General features: G+C 42.6%; 1 protein-coding gene across 1 annotated transcript; it reads left to right on the plus strand.

Annotated features, from left to right (window-relative positions):
- The first annotated feature begins 208 nt into the window (after positions 1–208).
- RAB14 (RAB14, member RAS oncogene family) lies at positions 209–14366 on the plus strand. Its single transcript, XM_010175947.2, has 8 exons — positions 209–246; positions 7019–7077; positions 8401–8454; positions 9995–10172; positions 11277–11343; positions 12221–12308; positions 12631–12661; positions 13517–14366. Exons 1-8 carry the CDS (start codon positions 209–211, stop codon positions 13692–13694), a joined length of 693 nt encoding a protein of 230 aa, XP_010174249.2. The 3' UTR covers positions 13695–14366.
- Positions 14367–14755: the final 389 nt, after the last annotated feature.

The following is a 14755-nucleotide window of genomic DNA, read 5'->3' on the forward strand; positions in this document are numbered from 1 at the left end:
GTAATGACTCCAGAAAGTTGCACATTTTTGATTTGTTAGACCAACAACAAAAATCTTACAGTTTCTGTATATACTGTCCCTAAACTTGTGGAATGTCTCTGGAACTTGGTTCTCCTGCTGCGAACGCAGAGACACATGCTACAGGTTTGACTGTTTTATAGGAAGAGGGGAATGGGATAAATGAGGATATACAAACGGATAAATAACTATGGATGTCAGTGAAAGTCCTCTTTCTGATGAGCACAGGTATGCAGTTTTTAATTTAGCCATGGTGCTAGGGTGTGGTTAATGAGAAATGAGGTGTGTGCATATAAATGCAGGAAGTTTAGGAAACAAAATGGACGAACTGAATAGAGAAGGATGTGAAACCATTAAAAGGATGACAACACAATGTGTCTGTGACTGGATAGCTGTTGAGGGAAATCAAAAAGGGAGGGTAGTGTGATACACAGCCTTGATTTAATAATAAAGTCAAAGTATAGGAAGAGAATTGAAGACCTGTGAAGTCTTTAGAAATACTTACTAGGCCTCTGGCCGAGTTGAGGTGTTTTACAGGATTAAAGAATATAGCAAATGTGTTTCTTCAAGAACAGCTTGAAATGGGCTCTCCGCAGCTGAAGCTCGTTAGTCCGAGCCCAGCAGCATTCAGGCCTCTTCTGCTTTCAGAGAAAGAATAACTGGATGTGGGAATAATAAAGAAACACAAAGTGATCTTCAACAGCAGATGATGAGAAGCTTGCTGGGTTGCTGTCTGATCAAAGATCAGTTCAACCAAATTTACTGTCTTGTGCTAATCAGATGCTTTAATGAAATCCAGATGGGGAAAGCTAGAGAGGAAGAAGCTTCTCTAGAAGAGCTGAAGAATGAGTGAGGAACTGGCCAGCAACAAGTAATGTCATCACATAGATGTGGAAGAAGAGGTATTGGGCTGCTAATGAGACTGCTCAGGGATCACTCTCAGAAGAGGGCTTTTTAAAGACAAGCCTGCAAGAATAAATGAATAAACAGACCAAGGGCCCAGATCTTTACATGTTTAGTAAGACCTAAATGTCCTTGGTGTGTGGAAGTCATAGAACCACAGTGAAATTTAATAGCAACAGACCTCATAACTCGCTGTGGACAACAGGCTAATGGGAATTGGCCGCTTGGGTGTGTTAACTGATAACAAAACTGTTAACTGCCTTCCAGTTTGGTGTGATTTTGCAGAAGACCACAACTGAAGCCATCACAGACTGTATTTAACTGTGTCCTGGAGCGCATCAAGAGCTGCACTGTGAGCCAGGCGAGGGAGATGATCGTCCTGCTCTGCTCTGCACTGTTGTGGCCTCACCTCGAGCACTGGGTGCAGTTTTGGGCACCACAGGATAAAAAGGATGTAAAGCTGCTGGAGAGTGTCCAGAGGAGGGACACAACATTGGGGAAGGGTTTAGAGGGGAAGGGTATGAGGAGAGGCTGAAGTCGCTTGGATTGTTCAGCCTGGAGAAGAGGAGACTGAGAGGAGATCTCATGGAGGTCTAGAACTTCCTCCCAAGGGGAAGAGGAGGGGCAGGCGCTGATCTCTTCTCTCTGGCCACCAACGAATGCCAGGAGCAGAGGGAATGGCAGGAAGATGTGTCAGGGGAGGGTGAGGTTGGCCATGAGGAAAAGGTTCTTGAGGCAGAGGGTGGTGGAGCACTGGAACAGGCTCCCCAGGGAGGTGCTCATGGCACCAAGCCTGACAAGATTCCAGCAGCATTTGGCCAAGGCCCTCAGGGACATGGTGTGAATGTTGGGATTGTCCTGTGCAGGGACAGGAGTTGGACTGATGGTCCTTGTGGATCCCTCCCAGCTCACGACATTCGATGACTCTATGATTCTAGCAGCTGTCTAAAGTAAGGTACCAGTTAGGCTGTTGTTTTGTGAGCGTGACAAAAGCCTTCATCAGGGGAATAGTGCAATTATGAATTGAACCAGTTCTACCTCTCCCCAGTTCTTCCCCCACCTTACAGATCTCTTCTGAATGTTCAGTGTTCACTCACACTTCAGTAAATATACAGGGAAGATAAGGAAGATTGTGCCCTGGGATAGAGGAGAACTACCTACTAATTTAATGTAGAAACGTAGGAGTTTCTGTAGAAGTTGTTTCAGTTTATGAAAGAAATGATATGATGGTGTTACCTTTAATAGAAGGGAATTGGACTTGAGCTGTGAGATCCTTTCCTGTTGCAAAGCCTTGAGGAATGACTGTGAGAACACCTGGATGGCCAGGTGAAATAGAATATGCCTCTTACTTCAGACTAACTGAACAGTGCTCCTCTGGCTCCAAAGTGGTGTGTTTTTAAGGAGAACGTGTAATAATTACAGTCCTGAAGTTTGGAGCTGACAGCTATTTTCTGAGGTATTATCTCTGTGTGGACTGGCCAGCTGATGGTATTAACCACATGCAGTGTCTAATAAAATCTATGTATACAGGTTCTAGTCTCTTCTAGAAATGTACCTGCTTCTTGCTGAGCATAAAGCTATGAATTTCTCCATGCAAATTACATCCACTGAAGAGTTAAAATTAATTATTTCCTTGTTGAGCTAGAAGGAACTGGATGGGTCTCATGAAAGCTGCTATGGATATGATATTTACAGTTATGTTATTCTGATAAAGAACATTACGACAATGCGCTTGGAACAACCTTATCTCAGTTTGGACAGAAGTGTGCTGATACTTGAAATAAGGCTTCAGTGAGATGTCAGAATACCTGTGTAGTGCTTGTTGATTACAGGAGGAAATGTAGGTGTACTAGTATCTCATTAAGGTAATATTTAACTTTTTAGAAATTAAAAAAAGCCTCTAAGAAGTTGATATATGGAAAATAGCTCATGGTGACACTGTTCACTGTAAAATTTCTGTTCCTAACTGTAATACAGAAATTAATTGTACAGTCTTTGAAACCAGCAGAAATCTGTGTATAGTGAAGCATGATCCTCTGGCTAGTAATGCTCTAAACTCTGGGGAAGTGTAACATCTGAAAAGGGAGGGAGCCAAAGCTTGTTCCAAGTTGCTGGACCTTCCCAGAAGAAAGATGGCAGGTAGACCAAGCTTCCAGACTGAACTTCTTTTACTTCCTGTTAGCAGTAAATTCATGGTTGGTTAACTTTGATGTCATATTGTATAATGTCAACAGTGGCTGAAGGTAGTTGCGTATACTCACTCATGTGCAGCTTTCCCAGTCCTGCAGTCCTTGTCTCCTTGCTCTCCCAAGAGGAAAACTCCAGGCTCCCGTGTCGGGATTATCAAGGTTCACGTCTCTGGACACAAGGCTGTGAAGTGGAGGCAGAGCTCCAGTTTCTACAGATGGCTGATGCTATCGACATATATTAACTCCTTGCATTAACATGTAGCTAATATTTTCATGTTTACTGTTGTGCACTATTGTTGTCTAGACTTCCTTCTTTTATCTGTGGTAAATGCTGAGATTGTAAGTTTTCTAAGGCTGAATTCTTGCCATGGCTTCTGTGTTTAGGTTGTTGCATTTCTTTTTTCCCCTTCAGCACAGAGTCCTTTTGAAATATGTTTTATTCCAAGATCTGAGTACAGTTTGGATTTCTGCTTCTCCTTATTGGGATTTGAGTGTTTAAAAGTTTGTTATTTGATGTTGTATGTGTGGGGTTTTCTGGGTTTTTTTAAGAACTCATCTGTTCTCCAGAAATGATTCCTGAACTTAGTAATAATTTGGAGTATTTCAGAATCTTTTTCTGTGACATGACCCTTGGAATAAATGTAATACCAAAGTGTTGCTTTATTTTTCAGTTTAACCCCAGAAACTGTGTTTAAACTCAATGCCTGTGTTTCTACAAGCTTTCAGAATGTATGTCTGTCAGACACAGTAACTTTGCAGCAACTCTCTGGGACTTGAGGGAAGGTCTAGACTCATCATATGAGTGAATTTACCTATCAGTATTGCTGTTAATAATCTGTTTAAGCTGTGGAGAGAGCATGCTAGGTCTGGCTGCACACAGTGGGGTGTGTGTGGTCCCTCACCTCCCTCAGGGGCCTGATGTCACTGTAAGAAGAAGGGTGAAGTTTTCACAAGGAGTTGTGGCTTCACACCCATTTCTTGGCAGACTGTTGCCAAGCGCAGAATTTGGTTTTCCAGCTCTCACTGTGAAGTGGGAACCAATTTTGATGTGTATGTTGCAAAGCAGTGACAGTTTCTTTTGTACTGAAGTAGCATAGTTAGACTTCTTTACTTAAAGAGTACAATGACAACTGACATATCCTAGCAAGCAAAAGCAGTCTGTCAAATAAACACATGTATACTTGGCAGGAAGGATTCTGGTTAGGAGACTCATTTCAGGTTCAGTTTGTGACGTAGCCTGCACAGTTCCCAGTTTGGCCATTCTTTAAAAAAAAGTTTTCCTCACCTTCCAGTGGTGCGACTGCCAAGCTTGGATGGTAAGACATGTTCCCTCACTTGTTATGTACAGCAATATTGTAAAGTCAGGTGCTCAGAAACATGAAACTTCTTTGAGTACTTCTGAGTGCTTAGCATTCCTTAGCCAGCTGGTTTTATGAAGGAAGAGAGACTCACGTTGGTTTCTGCAGGACAGATTTCACAGCCAGATGAGTGTTTCCCTATCTTGGACTTTATGATGCTGAATTTATTTATTGTTTTTTTAAATGGTATAAGTTACTAGATACCACCATCCCCAGAATGCACCATAGATCTTTCAAACTAGAGGCATATTAGTGCTCTCTGTGTCTGAAAGGCTGTCTCTTGCCTTTCTTCATTGTGGCTGTAGCACCCACCTGTTTTCTGTGGAAAACAGCACAGTTCATGCTCTCCTCCTGAAGTACTTGCACACATAAATTGGCCTTTTCAAGCCTGCTTTTTTTGTGTGTGTACTTGCATTTACATACCTCATAGTGCTCCAGTTTAACCTTGTCTGCTATCAGACTGAATCGAGACGTGAACACAGTCCCAGCTTTACCCAGAAAGTGCAAGTTAAGGATCCTGTCAGAACAAGTGGATCGGCTCAGAAGATGCTCCATTTGAATGTCATTGCTCTTGGGACATGCTGGAGAAGAGGAAGAACATAACGTGTGAAGATGTATTCAGAAAATGTGAAGTATTGGATGTTTCCACAGTGACACGTTAATTTTGAATTCTCTATGGAGCAGTTACATGTCTTTATTTGCTGGTGTTGAAAATAATCGGTGCCTGTATTGAAGCTGATACTGTAACTCTGGAATCTTCCACTTTTAGGAAATAAGGCAGTGAAGTCAGCAGCTTCCGTGGTAAAGGGCAGTGCATTTTCAGTCATGGATGTGAATTCTTACACAGCACAGCCATAAGAAGTGGTCTGTCCACTGAGCAGTTAGTTGCCAGACACTGAGGGGGACAAAGGTGATATGAGATGGCTACATGAGATTTCCCTCTACTACGGCCGAAGAGCTTCCTCTGAAACGTTCCTGATTGAAGTAACTGTTCGTCTGTGCAGCACTCGATGTGGAATTCTGTCTTGCCAGTGCCTACAAGAATTACTGAACAAAATTGTCTTTTGTTGCTATCTTGGATTAAACTTGGTTTAATAGAACAGTGTGTGTCTGTGTCTGTAGGACTTAGCGTAGACACTTTGCATACTGCTTGGGACAGAAGGACTTGAGAGGTTCCGTATCATGAGCCAAGCATGAAGGAAAGGCAAGGTGCAGATCAGCGACTGGCACGCAGCAAACCCGCCTGCTGGGGTTGTTCCCCTCCAAGGTCTAGATAAGAGCGTTTGCTCCCAGCCCCTGCGGTGGGAAGCGGTGGCTGTTGGCTGCACACTGGGAATGAGATTTGTTGTCAGTCACCTTTCTTATGACTCCAGTTCACTACTGGGGATGAATTGTGGTTGAGGAAACAATACTTGGCTTTTGAAAAAGTTACAGGCTTGTAAGCTTTCCTGCGTTTTTGTTCCCTTACAGCACTAGTTTCATTTGTCATGTGAACGACACATGACTGAATGAAAATCTTTTTAGGCTGAAGCAGTGTTCTTTTGTAAAGTGCCATCTTGTTTCTAGTGGCTGGCTGGCTGCCATGCAGGAGCAGGAACGGAAATGGTGAATTCCTAGGAGAAATTTTCCACTTCCTTAACTGATCACACTGTATCTAGTTGACCTTAAAACCTGGGATGGAAGCAGACATTTTGCATCCTTTATGTTAACTGGCAATATCTGGTCTGTGTAGACTTGTAATCCTGGTAAACTGATGTATTAGTTGGTAAGTCAGCTGTTACTCCTGGCAGGTTTACACAGCTGAAGCCAGTTCTAATTCCTCCTATGTCTAGGAAAGCATAGGAAAAATCTGGAATATGGGAAGGACCCCATCTAATTTTGACTCTCACTTAAAAAAGAGAGACTACTAAGCCTTGCTGTGATGTTACTGTGCTGACAAAGCCACAGAGATGTTGACTAACTTCCTGAACATCTGATTTGTGGCTTGTACTGCTTTGACATGGACATGTAGCAGTCCAGACCCCCAGTTTTGGCTCCTGCAGCATTCTTTGGATGCAAGCTGCGCTGCTTCCTTTGTTCCTGTTGCAAGTCTCAAAAGTGTGAGGTAATAGTTCCAAACTGCTGGTTTTGTTAAACCTCCTCAGATTGTTCTTTTGGAGTCAGCGTTTATTTTCAGTTCATGTATCAGCTATTTGGCAAGTGAGTGCTGGTCCACTCAGTGACTCTGTAACAAAGCAAGAAGCTGCTGGAGCTTTTCAACAGCTTTAAGTCTTTCTGCATAAAACTGAATGAATATCAGTACTGTGCAGAACATGTTTCTACTTAGAGGCCTTACTGATCGGGGTTCAAAGCGAATGATACGGGGGTTTTGCTGAATAGCACTAACTCAGTGACTGGGGAAGTACACAGATGTGAGCTGTGAATGAAGGGTAGCAGGGGGGAGAGGAAGGGGAAGGGGTTTTTGTTTGCTTACCTAAAATAAAATGAATGAATTGGGTTGAGTTTGGTGACCAAGGAGCGGTTCTGATGTGTTCTATTTTTTTATTTTAGTGCCACAATGGCAACTGCACCTTACAACTATTCCTACATCTTTAAGTACATCATTATTGGTAAGTATCACTGGGCACATACGTGTTTCTGTCAGTGTGTGTATGTGGACAACCTACCTACAAACCCTGTGGCCACACAGCAGCTGACTCCTGTTGCGTGCTGCTTGCTCCACACTAGTGATTCTTTAGCTGCTTGTCCAGCCTCAGTCCCTCACAGATCACCACACATGCTCTAAAGCTTTAGCAGCTGACAATATAAAGGCAAATGCCTTTGTGTGCCACAGAATTAGAGCTGTGTGATCAGTGGCAGGTGAACTGGGAGTGGGGACAAGTACCAGTCCCTGCACTGAGTTCACTCTGTTGCTGAGTTACTGTTAAAAATAACATACATCAGTGTTCTTGAGCATCTTTGCTGTTGGGGCTGCAATGCTTAGCCCTCTGCATAACACCAGAAAAAACACGTTCTAAAAACATGTGCATGTGATCTCCCTTTCCCCTAAATCAAGTTTATATTTAGCAAAATTGCTAAATTCATCAGAAATGGGAAAAACTTGAATTGAATTGCCACAACTGGGATGCTGTATTGGGTCAGGTTTACTATAGCACTTTGCCTCTGCATCATTGGTCTCAAAGGTTTTAGAATCTGTATTGAAGACACAAGTGCTAATTGCAATCCATTGCTTTAGACAGGCTTATAAACCTCTGTCAGGCTGTATTTTTGTGTTTAAATGTTGCTTTTAGCTGCAGCTTCCTTGGCTGCTGAGAGTCAGGGACTTGATTGCATTTATTACTGTCCTGGAAGAACTGGTCTTGCTGTTAATTGTTTAATTCTTAATGATCTTGTGTAGGTGTAAGTGATCTGCAATCTTATTGTAATGGTTTGCAAGTCAGGCTGCTGTGAGCCTCAGCCTGTGGAAAAGTTGGTTCTTTAAAAGATGTTGCTATTTCCCACTATTGGCATCTGTAAGAGGATCAGTGGAAGTGAAGCAATTTCTTGGTGTGTGCTGGCTGGTTTTCAGTATTTTTTATGTCCTTACCAGTAATTGCAAGTAAGACAGGAGCAGGGAAAACACTCAAAAGGTATATTTTGCATTTTAGTTTCTTATCAGTTTACTTCTTGTGAAACAGTTGTAAGATCAGGAACACAGATGAACTTCTCCTTTGAGTTTTCTGCTCCACCCTTGCTTGCAACCCTGGGCCTATTACCAAAACTTTACTGCAAAAGCTGATAAATTTCAGGAGTAGCCAGGCACAGATCACTGCCTGCTAGACCTGAGGAAGCAGTGACTGCCTGTCTCTTTGCTATTTGTTGTGTGGAGCCAAGAAAATGTGCTTGTTGCAACAGTGATGTGGTGTCAGCCTTAACTGTTCTTTCTGTAACAGGGGACATGGGTGTAGGAAAGTCCTGTTTGCTGCATCAGTTTACAGAAAAGAAGTGTGAGTATTTCAATTCACAATATTTATTCTAACTGCTATGCTTCATCCCCCTTGCCTGCCTTTTTGCTTCCATCCTGCATGAGCTTGGTGTGGTGTCTGTCTTACTCTGTATGGGTTTGTATTGTACTTGATCAGAGTTTTGTTCTGGTTCCTGCAGAAAATGTTGATGTAATAATGGCAAAACTGCTGCTTCAGTCAGTCCCACCTGTGATGAGTGGGAGGACCGTGTCTCTTCTCACAGCTTTTCCAGGGAATTTTGATATGGAACAAAATACAATTTCTTATCTGAAACTTGCATGTTTTCAGCATTGGTGTAGCTTAGACACAAGCAGTTGGAGGTTTTTTTGTGCTTTTAAGGACTTCAAAAAGAGAAAAAGGATTAATTTTTCCTCACTCTTTGTTTGCAGACTTAAATAGCACTGTCATTCTCTGTAGCTGCTGTGACTCAGGACACTTGGGCTGCCCTGTGTGATGGTGTTTAAGGCTTACTGCAGTCTGCCTGAACTGTTGTGTTTTTTCCTGTATGCTATCATGACTAATTAAGAGTTAGCTTCAGTTCTTATTAATAATGTGTGTTGTGTTGGAGTTTGAAGCAGCTGTTGGCTCTTACAACTTTCCATCAAGCTGTCCCTCAATGGATAAGTCTGTAGGTATTTGTTAGCACAGAGTTAGTCTTTACCCTGCGGTACTCGAGATGTGGCTCTAAGTGGGTGGGAACTACACTTTAAAATACTTCTGTTTTCTAGTAGAAATAGGATTTTTTTTTTTTTTAACTATTGCTTTTAATTAGAATCCACTATCAGCCAATTGTTTCAATACTGCTTTGCATACGGTCAGATTCTTGATGGGGATGTGTCTTGTTCTTAGTCTGTCAGTGTTAAGCTGAAGCAGCACAACTGAAAGAACTAACATGTCAAACACCCCTGCTGCAAGACCATCACTAACTGTAGATAGCTTGAATAGATACTCATCCTTTCTCTGTTTTCTTGACCTTTATGATGAGTTTATTATAAGATGAGTTTATTATAACTAGAAAGATGCCTTTTTGGTTTGGATTTGCTGTGTTAATAGCTACTTATGAAACTATTTTTAATTTTTTCCTGTGGACAGGTATGCTATTATCCTGTCTGAAACAACTTGGGTATTTGTTTTTGAGGCTGTGTTACAGGCTTTTAACTGTATCTTGGTAATTCCCTAAAAGTTATCTTTTCCTACTGCATTAAAATAGTTAACCATTTCTGCAAGGGTAGACTGAGAATCAACTGATCCCTTCTGATACATATGGCCAAACAGCAGCAGTGTACATGCACCAGAGAAGGCAAGGAACTTTATAACTGTTTTTATAACTAACAGCAGTTGAGGAAATACTTCATTTTCTTTCTGGTTAATTGATACAGTTTGGATACTGTGGCTGTAAAAATGCTTTCTTAGAGACTGAAAATCTAGTGAGGATAACTGGAAGCTGATGAGAGTCATATCTTTGTAGCAAGGAGACCTTGTACTGGAAAGCTCTGATCTGTGCTCTGATTTTCCATGACAGTTATGGCGGACTGTCCCCACACAATTGGTGTTGAATTTGGCACGAGAATAATTGAAGTTAGTGGCCAAAAAATTAAACTACAGATTTGGGATACGGCGGGACAAGAGAGATTCAGGGCTGTCACACGAAGCTACTACAGAGGAGCAGCAGGAGCTCTCATGGTCTACGACATCACCAGGTAAGGTGCTGCTGATGGATTCATCTCGGGTGGTAGCTCTGCATGTGTGTGACACCACCACCGTGTCTGGACTGTCTTCTCTGTCCCCTTGGCTTAGATTTAAAGGACTCTGTCTCTGTCTGCGTGGCTTTATATCTCGTCATGTGAAGCTTCCCACACTTCTTTATCAAAATACTTTATCAAAAGTATTTAAAGAGCTGAAAATGAAACATAGGGAATTACATGAGCTACTTGGGAAACTTCACTGCTGACAGACCTGAGGATCTGAACCATTTCAGGGCTTGACCGCCTGTGTTTGAAGTTGTTTAAGGAACTGGCTTTGTCTTTAAAATCTGCCCTTCAGTACATGGATTTTTCTATTCCTGGGAGGCAATGGATACTGCTGCTTACCTGGCAAGAATGCTCTCAGAGAAGGCACAGGACAGAATATCACCTCTGGTGCAGTGGGCTGTGTAATCGTGCTTAACAGACTCTATGGATGGAGCAGTGGAGAAGTCTGACTTCTGGGCCTCTTCACAGCCTGGTCCTTTAACAAAATGACACTGCATAGAAGCTATCCTGTCTTCCTCTTATAGCTGAAAATTAAAGATGCTGCTAAAAGAATAATTAATCAGATGTGCAACATGAAATACTTTTGCTTTCACATGTCTCCCATCTTCCTCTGGGGCTGTTCTTGGCATTCTTTAAGCACACCTTTTTATTTTTCCCTATATAGATAGGTATATCTCCTGTTTGCTTAAGTCTTGAGTAAAACATAAGTAATCTTCCACACTGTTTGTTCCCAAAGTGCTGCTCTACTGTACAGTGTTCTGTGAGAGTATTTGACAGGAGATCCTTTAACGTGTTCAGTACAATACAATAGAAGTGTGATTTGCTCTGTCTTTCCACCCGTGTTGTAAGAGTTGCGCTGTGGGTTTAAAGTCGACTTGTTGAAACCTTGCTCTGAGTCCAAACAAGATGCTGCTGCTTTGTCTTTCTTGATATTGGGAGCAGAACAGGGCTGACAGATGTCGGTGTGTTTAATGGATGCTGACTGTTCTGTTGGCATTTGCATATTTTACAAAAATACTGTAGCTAAAACTGTACTCGCTTGATTCTTTGCAGAAGAAGTACATATAATCACTTAAGCAGCTGGCTGACAGATGCAAGGAACCTCACCAATCCAAATACTGTAAGTTGGACTTTATTTAGCTTGAAAGCAAGATTGCTTATCTCTAAGCAAGAGGTGGAAGGCTTAGGCCAAAGCATCTGCAGTGGTAGTGATGTTCTCTTCAGTGTTTGCTTAGCTCTGAGTTGTCTTCTGTCCCCATTTTGCAGTATGCCAGTGACTCTCTTCCCCTGCTGCAGCTGGAGGAAAGGCGTAGGAAAGCCGTGGTTTCTTCTAAAGTCTTGTTGGGTGACTCACCTTTCAGGGGCCTATTTTCAGCATTTGGAGACAAAATTGTGATTAACTCTGGACAAACCTTAACTTTTGTTACTTACTTCTTCTTGCTTTGTGGTAGTAATGAGGTGACTGCTACCTCATCTTAGTTTGGAATATAAATTGGATCTCCAGCAAAAGCTTCTCCTCATCTTCTGAAGGGATGGGGGAAGAAGGTTTGTCCGTGTCTCTTTGACCATACCACAGAACTGTTGTCCTTCAGTCTTTTTCTGAATGCCCCTAAAATACTTCAGCAGCAAGCTCATGGGAAGACTCTGCTGTGATCAAAGAAAACTTTTTAAAGATTCTGTCTGGATTAGCAGATGATTAAACAAATACAAGAAGTAGTTCAAAGTACAACTCTCATGAATAACGAGTAGGACTACTGCTTTTTAGGACCTTCATCTCATGAGAACAGCCTAAAGCATTTGAAAGGGGTGGGTGGAGATGCTGCTCCTGACTGCAGAGAGGGCACTGCTAGAGCAGTGTTTTCCTGAAGGTGCATGGCTTTCACAGCTGAACTTTTCTGCATATTTCCTTTGGCTTTTTCATCTTTTTAATAGAGAGGGTGGTAGCAAAAAAGCTAATAAGCTTTTTCCCCACACTAATTTTCTCTCTTCTGAACTAGGTGATAATCCTCATAGGAAATAAAGCAGATCTGGAAGCACAGAGGGATGTTACATATGAAGAAGCCAAACAATTTGCTGAAGAAAATGGTGTGTTGTTTTTTCTCTTGAGCCATTACTTTTCCTACCAGATAGCGATGTTAAAGTGAAACCTCAGCATTGATAGCTGCAAGTTTACACTTCCAGAGTAATGCAATATGAACAAACTTCTGCTGTGCCTCAGATAGTCTGTCTTAACTCTAACAGTGCTTAGTTTAGAGATCAGTTTGTGTACTGATACCTGAAATAGTCATAAAATGCTGTTTGATACTAGAATGGTGTCTTGCATGTAATCTGAAGGTCATAACGTGCCTGACGTGGGGCTGTTTGCAGTACGTGATGCATTGACTGTTCACCCTCTGTTTCTGAACAGGTTTATTGTTCCTTGAAGCAAGTGCAAAAACGTAAGTTACTTTTGTCTTGAGTAATGGTTCAGATATCATCTGTTTAAGGGGAATATGTTGGTTATGACTGCAGCTGTAGGGTTCAGGGGTAGTGGGGTTTTACAACCCCACCCTTTTGAGTTCTCTTAGAGGGTCAGTATGTGTAGCAGTTTGTCATGTCAGCTTTGACTTGAAAGTAACTTGGAAATGAGACCTCTCTACACTTCAGACAAAGACTGTTGAATTCAAATGAACTGCTTTGGTTTTAAGACACCATTTGAGTGTAGAGTGTGTACGTGTGGGTAGGAGTGGTTCCCAAGTAGATGTTCCTTCGAGCTGTGAGCACGTTCTGCAGTGAGCAGCCGGTCCCTCTGGTCACCGAGAGGAATCGCCCCACTGTACTTGTGGTTGGTCATGTCGCTGGGGAGCCTACCAGGGTGTGAGGGATCAGATCTCCAGTGACACTAGTGAATGTGGTTCCAACTGGCACCTGTCGCCGTGGAACCTTTGTTAACAAAAAGGTTTTGATTAATAGTAGCTGCCCTGTTTTTTAGCCTCTTTGGAAACCGCTCTGTGCATGTGGCTCAGTGCTTCAGCTTGTTTTTGCTGCTTGGTGTTTTGGTGTGTGTTTCTCATTCCTGGCTAGTCCTAGCAGGTTGAATGGCCTGGGAGTTGACTTGCCCTGTCAAAGGCTGTCCCAAGGATGGGTTATTAAACTTCATGGTATGTCTGCTTTAAGGACTCTTCTTGTGTGTGAGAGGACAGGGTAGAAACTGCTTCTGACTGGTGACCTGTGAAACCCCAGCCAGGCTGTCTGTGTAACCTGCATTGCTTTGCTGAAGCGTGACCTCAGTAACTCCTGCCGCTCTCTTGTAGCGGGGAGAACGTTGAGGATGCGTTCCTGGAGGCTGCCAAGAAAATCTACCAGAATATCCAAGACGGAAGCCTGGATCTGAACGCTGCAGAGTCGGGTGTACAGCACAAACCGTCAGCTCCGCAGGGGGGGCGACTAACCAGTGAACCCCAGCCCCAGAGAGAAGGCTGTGGCTGCTAGTGACCTCTGTTTCATGGCTCCATTTCTGACCTTTCACCTCTGTCTGCTGGAAGCGGTGCTTTTGACTGCTTCCCTGTCTTCTGTACATCTTCTTGGGTTTAATTAAAACTCTGAGACAAGTTTAACACAGTACTAAACTGCTAAACAACGTTAGATGTAATCAGGTTATCAAAGGCAAGTAGAGTAATAAAATCTCTCCTGCATGGTAAATCTAGAAGTTTTTTTTTTTTTTTCTTCTTGATTGTTCTTGTGATAGTGTCACCGATACATAATTTAAACCGAGCACTGATGCTGGACTCATGATTTTACACTTTGGCAGGGCTTTGGTCTTGTACGGTTTAATTTTATGGTTCTTTGGCCTTTCTTCCCCACCTCTAAGTGTTTAGAGCTGTCCATAGCAAAGGATAAGTTCTTGCTGTGAAAGAGCCAGGGGCTCCGTGACGATGCTGTTGAAAGAACTCCCTGTGGTGTGTGTGTTGGGGGTCGGGGCGGGCTGGTGCAGGAGCCTACAACTTGCACAGGGAAACAATCTGCTCATTCTTGTGCTCACAGCTTTATGTCTTTTGTTTGTTTGTTTGGTTGGTGGTTTTTTTTGCCACTTTTATCCTTTACACTTGTTAACAGAACGTAAATATGTATAAAATTTGAAGGAACTGAGCTAACAGTTAAATACATCCTGTGTATATGATTTTAATGAAGAAAATGATTACTGGCATTAGAACAGTATATAAGAAAATTCGGGTTTGTACAGTCTGAGCTCTGTGTGCCCCCTTAGCGCAGAGATGGGTGTGACTGCAGCTCACTCACTAGGCTTAACTCCTCGGTGTCAGCAGTGGCCACTGCTGGGGGAGTGCTCATCCCCACGCAGACACTAACACTAGTGGAATCTGTCTGTCATCCTTGCACTGTGCTGTAGCTATGCTGTTTTATTAATCCTGTTCTGTGCAATCAATCAAGCAGCAGTGTGCTAACCTGCTTCTTCTCTTCCGTAAGCGTTCTGCATTCTTGGGCTTCATCACCTGCCTCCCATCGTAGACAAAGGCTGGTTCTCTCGCACATCT

This window comes from Antrostomus carolinensis, unplaced genomic scaffold, assembly GCF_000700745.2.
Source record: "Antrostomus carolinensis isolate BGI_N321 unplaced genomic scaffold, ASM70074v2 scaffold29459, whole genome shotgun sequence".
Lineage (NCBI taxonomy): Eukaryota > Metazoa > Chordata > Aves > Caprimulgiformes > Caprimulgidae > Antrostomus > Antrostomus carolinensis.